Below are 9,031 nucleotides of genomic sequence, written 5' to 3'. Positions count from 1 at the left end.
TGACCATGTGTGCCACAATAGAAACAAGTAGGCATGTTATTATTTGACTTTTTATGCATATGAACTACTAGATTTCTATATGGTCTTTTCTTAGGTTCAGGTTTATATCCAATTCCATTTCGGTTACCAACGTTTCTTGTATTAGCAAGCAATGTGTTGAGGTTTTCTTGACTATATGTGAGCTTTGAAAGTTTTTGTTTTAAAGCAGAATTTTCATTATTTAGATTCTCACAATTATCACATACAGAGGGTTGACATAATTTAGAAGTAGAGCAATCACATGAGGCACATGCATAGATAAGATCAAGAGTTTCATTTTCAAGTTTAAGTTCATCTAATTCCTTTTGCATTTCAATTATTTTCTTTTCATGCAAGGAAATAACCTTTTTCTTATCTATGTTTATTTTAATAATTTTCTTTAACTCCTCATGCATTTCGACATAAGCTGCATATAATTCATCATAAGGAGGAGAGTCACTAGAGCATGATGAAGTCTAGGAATTTACCTCAATAGAATCATCTTCATCATGGGATGTGCACTCTTCATGCACTTGTGCTATAAGGCATACCTTTAAATTTTTCTCCTCATCGGATGAGCTTGAAGTCGAATCTTTCTCGGAATCGTCCAGAACAATGTATGCTCCTTTTGACTTGGACATTCGAGATTTGCTCTTCTTGTTCTCGACATTCTTGAGGTGGTTTGGGCATTGATTCTTCATGTGACCCGATTTTCCACACCCATAGCAAGTGAAGCCTTCTTTGGGAATCTTGCTTTTCTTGGTCGAGTTTTTGGCTTCTTTCTTGAGATTCTTGATCCCTCCTTTCTTCTTGAGATACTTCTTGAATTCTTCAAATAAGAGAGTCAAGTCTTCATCGGAATCAGAATCTGAACTAGAATTCTCACTTTCTTGATCTTCTTGAAATCTTGTAGCTTTGAGTGTGATTCTGTTCTTGTCTGATTCTTCATTCAAAGTCAAACGCCTTAACTCCATTTCATGTTCTTGGAGTTTCCCAAACAGAGTAGCTAATGACATGTTGTCTAAGTTCTTTGACTCCATTATTGCGGTTACCTTTGGTTGCCATTTCCTATCAAGACAATACAAAACTTTGTTAGACAAATCAACATTAGTAAAGGTTTTATCAAGGGCTGCCAAATGATTTACAACATGAGTAAAACGTTTTTGCATATTACATATAGATTCATTAGGAAGCATGCGAAATAACTCATACTCATGCGTAAGCGCATTTAGTCTAGCGCGCTTAACGTCACTCGTGTCTTCGTGGGTAACTTGCAAAGTATCCCACATTTCTTCGTGGGTGTCTTGAAACCAATGACAGAAAATCAAGTTCCATTGAGGGCACTATAGTTACAAGACACATTCTTCAATGAGAATGACTACCGCTATTGGGAATAGGGATCCTCTCCATTAATGAAGAGGTAAGTACTTCAATTTACTTGTGTTTTGAATGACAAATATGTTATTCTATTATACTTAAAAGGATAAATATGTTATTACATATTAGATTTTTTTTTTGTTTTTCAAGGACTTTCATACTCCACTATTGGAGGGATAAGATAAATGGATGACATTTTATGTCTCAAAAAGTGTGTCAATCCATATGTTATTATTTGTAATTGTTCAGAAAAATATTTAATTATTAAATTTTTAACTTAAATATATTTTTCCAATTAATCACAAATGGGTGGTGAGACATAGAGTGATACACTTTTTGGGATAGAAGATGTTCTTCCCAAGATAAACATGTTTCTAATCTGTTCGGACTCAACTCTCACAACAATCATGGAAGAAGGTGACTAGATCCCAAAGAAGGTAGAGGGACATGAAATCCCTAGAGGCCAATGAGCACCTTCACAAAAAGGTCATGTATGCTACTAATACTAAAGGAAAAAACATGACACATTAGCCATGTGGAAAAAAAATTCATAAGCATGTCCATAAAGTGGAGTGCTAATGGAACTGCAATAACTTGATCCAAGGATTTTGATAGCATTAATTCTTGGTGACCTTACTGAAACTTTGCAAATACATGAGCAAAAATAGCTGAGAAAGAAAAAATGAGTAAGGTGAAAATTTTGAGAAACTCTAGAAAAAGAAACAGAATTTCAGATAGAGGAAGACATCTAGAAGATCCTAAGACATAACATGGGTAGATGCAAGAGGAGAAGGAACGATGGAAGCTGAATACAAGAAGACCTGGTCTAAGAGAGTTGAAACATTTATTGAGTTGAAAAGGGTTGGATGGGTGGGGGAGAAATTATATATGGTCTGTTTGCGAGTTAGATTTTGGGGGAGAACAAGGAGAAATGAAAGACTTCAGAATCATGAAATATACTTGTGATATGACTTTTAAGTATTCTTTTTCTTTTTTTCCCCTTCAAAACTCAACTCACAAACACCCTTAAGGTTGGTTTTGGAGTTGGATTTTGGAGGGGAAGGAAAGGAAACAGAAGACTTTAGAACCATGAAATACACTTGTAAGATGACTCATAAGCTTTCATTTTCCCTTCCTTCCCCTCCAAAATTTAACTCTCAAACTAACCCTTAGGAAATGGTAGGAACAAAATGATTAGAAAAATAGCAAAGTATTTGAGCTCAACACAACTGGGACACATATTATATCAAGTATGCAGAGAAAAGTGTGTTTGTATGAAAGGTGAAGCAGGAAACATTGACCATTGGATCATGCACAAAACAAAGTCATGCCTTTTTTTAATGAACACCACCATTAATTATTTTGTACAAATCAATGGTCCAAATTTCCAGAGTCGCAATAGTCAATAGAACACACCCCTCCTATAAAATACCATAAATATTAGTTGCGCACCATTCAACTATAAATTAACAAAGGGTATAAGTTAAGAGTAATTATGCTGAAAAACAAATTCAGTCTATTACCTACTGTATGTACAGTATTAACTGATAGGGTAGGTATAGGTAGTAGAAAAGAAGTTTGTTGTTAGTAGTTGTTAGTAGTTGTTTGAATTAAATACAGAGAAAATTCTTAGAATACCTTTACTAGTTAGACAGACTAGTGTATTAGGTGTATAAATAGATAAGGGAAAATTTGTAAGAATAGTTTTTGACATTTTGTAAATGTGGAATAATTAAATTGGAGCAATTCGGTTGGGATGGAAACTCATAGCGGTTTCCATTTCATTCTTCTACTCTTGTATCTCTTTCTTTTAATAGAATTTCATAAATTCAAGAGCAAATTGCTCTTGAATCCCTAATTCTTCTTTCAGTTTCTATTCCTTGCAATACCAGTTTTAGCAATTAACCAATGATATAAAAACTGTACCGTACCGGCCAGTTTGACCGGAAAACTGGTGAACTGGACCCCTAACCGGTATGGGACAGATGTTGAACCGACCAAGTATCAAAACCGGTCAAAATCGGTGAACTGACCGGTATTTGACTAAACCGGCTGGTTTATACACATATTTTTTTTAAAAAAAACTTAAAAACTTAAAAACCCATTACAAAGTGACCTATCTTTCCAATTCTTCAACACTTCAAGGCCCATGCTTCCAAAACATATTTAGATTACACATTTTGGTTCCTAAGAGTGACATTTGTGTAATCTTGGAGTATTGTCTGAAGATAAGATTTGGTGCCAAAATATAATCTCGATATGAGACAACTTTGGCTCCTTGATGTTAAATGTTAAAACTCCAAATTTATTTGTTTTGTAGAGTGAGTTGTGAACTTGTGTCATTTATTTATATTTTACGGTTGTTAAGTGATACTTTTAGATTGATATATGTTTTGTAATTTAGACTTTGAATTTGTTAAAGATTTAAAGTTGTTTGTTTAGTGAATTTTGAGTAGATTATGAATTATAAATTTGAATATCTACCTATATGAAATTTGTTTGTCATATACATAAATAAATATAAGCAGGTATGTCCGGTTTAACCGGCATGCGATTTAATTATTGAATTACCAGTTGAACCACTGTGTCACTGTACCAATACCCTGACTGGTTTGATAACCGGTACAGTTTTAAGAACACTACAATTAACTAATAATATACCCTTTATTTTCTAATTATACCCTTAAATATTACTCCTGTTTTCACTCGTATCTCTTCATTTCCTTTTAATTTAATTTCTAATATGAATTAAATGAGATTATTTTAGTCACATTGTATCGAAGTTCTACATCATTTAATGGCTACTTAAACTACGTGGATAATCTTAAGCATCAAAAGATATAGAAAGGATTGACCACTATAAAAATGTGACCTCTTTTGATATGCAGATGCAAACAACTTTTCCCCATAAATGATACCATTGCATGAGAAATAGTTAATTGTAATAGTACTTTATACATTGTCTACAATGGAGATACATCACAGGCTAATAATGGTTATTCTGGACAAATTCCAGAAATTTAACTTAGCATAACTGTGTCTAACATGATCAGACATATTTCTTACCAGACTCTATTCACATTTGCAGTCAGGATTTCCCTATCTGTACATTTCTCTCCTTATTCAGTTTAATAGAAAATCAAATGAGATATTCATAATACATTAAGAAAAGTGCATCCGGGTGATCTTTAGGCAAGCTATTGATATAGAGGTAGAACCGCAACAAGTCCTCCTTCGAAACTGTTTCCGCATCAACAACATCTTCATTACAAGTAAGAACCCATAGATCCTCGGAATTAACTCTCCTCAAGCTACCACGGCAAAAAGGACACGACTCTGACCGTGTGTTCCTAACGATTACAAGAATCAGCATAAGAGTGCTAGAAATGAAAAGGGATAAACCAGTATGCATACAAAGTACTAAGGTGACTAAATAATAATGTTAGTTACTCATCTTAGGGACTGTTTGTGAATTAAGTTTTTGGGGAGGAAGGGAAAGGCTTCAGAGCCATCTCACAAGTGTATTTTATGGCTCTCAAGCCTTTCCCTTCCTTCTATTAGCCTCCAAAACCAACTTACAAACAGAACCTAAAGGGGTACATCACTTCACAATAGGCATGTGTGGCATAAATAGAGTGTAGGTGTGGAAACCGTGTGAGACCAGATATAATCCGACAGTGAAAGATAACAAGTGATGTGTATCTAAGTGTGTGAGAATAGCATTATCCTTGACAAAGTTAGGAACATTTCATGTGATTATCACTTGTGATAGCATTTGCTACACATGGCATGACTGTAATCAGGCAAAACAATTTTGGTGCAGGGCTCTAAGCATATCCTACATATATAATTTGGGACTAGCTATAATCATATGGAGATGATAAGTGATGTGTATCTAAGCAAGCATGGATAACATAATTCGTGACAAAGTTGGGAACTTCTAATATGATTACCATTTGCGGTAGCATTTGATACACATAGCATGACAGCAGTTAGGCAAAACAACTTTGGTGCACGGCTCTAAGCATATCCCACATTCATCTTCTCTTTCCAAATCCACATTGATTAGTTTCCCATCTCCTTCAATCATCTCCTTGCCAAAACTTGAACCTTCTATACCAGACTTTCCTTCCTTATACATTTCCATCTTCTCCAAGCTACCATTAAGACGTTGAAGAGATGGCAATATAACGGCTGAAGTTCAATTTTTAAACCACAAACAAGTTGAGAAATAATCAGTGAAGGCAGCCACAGAAGATAACACTTCAAAACTAATTTGCTTTTTCCAAGTCAAAGTTTCACACACCATAAAAGTCCCTGATGGTTGCTTTCCTTCCATGAGAAGAAATGTTTGATCTACCATCATTTTGTATCTTTGGTAAAATAAGAGAGCAAAAAGAACAAAAGAAAAAATATGTATCAATTAAAAGCAGTAGTTAATCTATATACCAAAAAGTAAAAACAACAGACAAAACCAATTTTGATGAATCAGCAGCTTATAAGAATTGGAAGTGGAGAATATACATTCATCTAGGAAATAGGAACTCACTTTGTATATATGTATGTGGAAGAGATTGAGATAACTGTGTAAAAAGCATGCACAAGAACAATCCATCCACTGTAGCAACAACAGAAAGAGAGGAGCCATGTGATTGTAAACCAATTTCATTTTGAGAATAGTCCCTCCTTTGGCTCTTGGAATTGCAGCAGCCCTAAACAACACAGACCCAGAATTGAGTTTCAGAGGTAGCACACCACAGACCACACACATAATCATACACATAGACATAATCATAGCTCCAAACAATTAATTCCACAATCAAATTAATCACCAAATTCAGATTTTGAATCACAAATTCAATGAATGTGTACATATGCTCCTGCTTCTTTAAGCATAACTACAAAACAATTAAAGATGATCAACCTCAAATTCTCAATCACTAGCAAGCAGATATTTAAAAATTGGTGATGATGATGACTAGCCATTTCATTTCCTATAAAGCCTTTAACTAAGTCAAAACTCACTCCTTCCTTACAAAAACCCCTTTTGTTTTATTGTTGAATTTTCATATTTTTCATAATACAGAAACGATTATATATGATAAAAGACAATAGAAGTTGATAACACAAAGAGAGAAAATAAAATTAAAGGGGAAAAGGAAATAAAAATTTACATAGCATTGGCATGTTGTATATCAGCTTCTACCAGCTTCAGGGTTTCTTGGTAAGGTAATCTAGAAAGCTGGTATGGCATCATTTCCATATTGTAGTGAAAAGCTTACAGCTTTAAAATCAGCACTCAAAAGGGTCACAGAAAAAACCAAGAACTCCTCAATCCTCTACTTCTATCTCAAACTCTCAATATTTGTTTTTTTTTTCCTCTTGTGGGGTGTGGATGATGATGAAATCTTCTTCACTCTTGAAGAGGAGACTAATAACCCTAACACCAATAGGGTTAGATGCACAACCTTTGCAGCAGCAACTATTGCTTTCTCCTAGTTGTTGTGTTGTAGGAGTGGATGAAGGGAAAAGAAAAAGAAGAGAATGGGGTTTGATGATGATGATGTGTGATGTTTTGTTTTGATTTGTGTTGTTTTGGTTTGATGTGTCACTATGCCTTATGGAATGTGGAATGGTGAATCATGATATGATGAGGCCAAGATGGGATAAGACAAACACATGAATAAATCATTTATATTAAGGAAGGGGAAAATGTCATATAGTAACACACAAAAATTAATTTTTAATAATCTTTTCATTTATAATTGAAAATATATTTTTGTTATTGAAAATATGAGAAAAAATAATTATTTGTCTCTCCATCATAAATAAGTTCCTTGTTCATATGATGATGTGTGTTGTTTTCTTTCTAGATTTTTTTTGCATACTTTACTTTGTATTTCCCCTTATTTTATTATTATATTTTGTCTTTTGATATACAAATTTTAGTTTAAAAAATGATTAAGTCATGTTGTTTATAAATACTCTAGTTTGTATAATGGAATTTGAGTTATTTATATTTCAAATTAAAAGTGTTTTTTTATAAATAATTTTGGTCTATAATTTCTCATTTTATTTTCTTTAAAAGAAGTTAGTTATGTAAGTTTGATGCAAAGGCGTATGAGAAATTATTGAATGGAATATTTCAAAGTGTAAATACTTTATTTCAAAAAGATATATATATAGTCCTATAATTTATCATTTCATTTTTGTAAAAGAAGTTAAAAAAATTAGTGAATAAAATTATCAAAGTTTGATATAAAATGTATAAAAAAATATTGAATGGTTTCAGATATATCTAAATATTATTTGACCAATATTTTGAATAAATTTAATATCATTAATTTCCGATTATACATTTTATGAAAGATGAATTTAGTCTTTAACTTGTTTCTTAAAATGGTGCCTGCATGCTCCTTGATTCAAGATAAAAGATAAGAAATTGAGAGGATATCGAGAAGAGGATGAAAGAAAACTCTAATTTCATTAATTGATTTCAAAGAAACAAAACTACAAAAATTAACAAACAAAGGCATAAGGCTTGATGCTTTTGAACAAGATTAGCAAAAGCATCATAAACAAGCCTATGATTTCCTTGAATCAAGTTGTTAATAACATTCATTTTCTTAATTGAGAAGTGTCCACCAAGTTGCACAAGACTAGACCCATCATAAGCTTGGATGCCAATGAGATTCATGCTGGTTGGACAGTTTGGTCGAGACTGAGAGGTCTGACCAATCTCCTTATCCAAGCTATCATGATCCAATCTTCCCAAGTCAATCTGATCTAGCCTTATGCTACTGCTTGAAGGCTTTCCTTCTGAATATGCAATCTGATCCAAACCAAGCTTCATGTCATCCTTCAAGTCCTTCAAGTCATCCCTCATTCCATGCTTGCCCTGTCGATCCAAGCCTTCCATGCTATGTTTGTTCTGTTGTTGCAAGCTAAACTGATTTGAGCATTATAGACAAACCTGTTCTACACTACAATTCATTAGTCTAGGCACACAATCATATACTAAATTTGATATTGTTAATGTATAACCAATCATTTGAAGAAATTTAACATCATTAATCTCGCTCATGTAAGAAATGAATTTAGTATTAGGATATCAAATTTGATGCAGGAATTCTTTTCCTTTATTATTTCTTCTTTCATCATCATAGTTTGGCACATTGCTAAAGTTAGTAAGGCATTCTACATTTATAAAAAATAATAATCTAGTAAGGTATTAATAGGTATTAGTCACAGATGGTTGGATGGATATAGCTAAGGGGGCCAATAAAATTTTGGTTTTTCTCTCCAATTTTAATACTCAACAATTAAAATTAAAATAATAAAAAGTAAGCCCTTTCTCTCCAAGAATTTTGTTAAAATGTTTTTTTTAACTTCAATACAAAATACTAAACTCACTAAATATTCCTGAATAAATAAGATTGAAAAGAAAACTCAAGGTTGTTTAAAACAAAAAGGTGATAGAAAAGTGGAAGAAATAGGAAAAGGTTAACAAAAAAATTGCATCTAACACACTTGACCTCCAATTCATAAAAACAAAACAAAATTATATATTGGGGAGGACAAGAATAGGGGTCGAGAACCCTTAATTCCATCCATAGTATTTGTAGGTTTCCTTATT

At 33.0% G+C, this 9,031-nt stretch overlaps 1 protein-coding gene and 1 long non-coding RNA gene across 2 annotated transcripts; one reads left to right on the top strand and one right to left on the bottom strand.

Moving 5' to 3' along the window:
* Nucleotides 4,279-7,056, bottom strand: LOC109361560 (helicase-like transcription factor). The gene is made up of 5 exons (XM_019607051.1): nt 6,570-7,056; nt 5,945-6,107; nt 5,702-5,768; nt 5,349-5,589; nt 4,279-4,745 (listed from the first exon to the last, which is right to left on the bottom strand). The coding sequence occupies exons 1-5, from the start codon at nt 6,656-6,658 to the stop codon at nt 4,535-4,537; spliced, it is 771 nt and encodes a 256-aa protein (XP_019462596.1). The 5' UTR covers nt 6,659-7,056; the 3' UTR covers nt 4,279-4,534.
* Nucleotides 4,760-5,590, top strand: LOC109361561. Its single transcript, XR_002109306.1, has 2 exons — nt 4,760-4,914; nt 5,103-5,590. It is a non-coding gene; the product is annotated as an uncharacterized LOC109361561 (long non-coding RNA).

Source organism: Lupinus angustifolius, chromosome LG12, assembly GCF_001865875.1.
Source record: "Lupinus angustifolius cultivar Tanjil chromosome LG12, LupAngTanjil_v1.0, whole genome shotgun sequence".
NCBI classification, from domain to species: domain Eukaryota; kingdom Viridiplantae; phylum Streptophyta; class Magnoliopsida; order Fabales; family Fabaceae; genus Lupinus; species Lupinus angustifolius.
The sequence above is the reverse complement of the archived record's forward strand: the minus strand, read 5'-3'. Positions and strand labels throughout refer to the sequence as shown.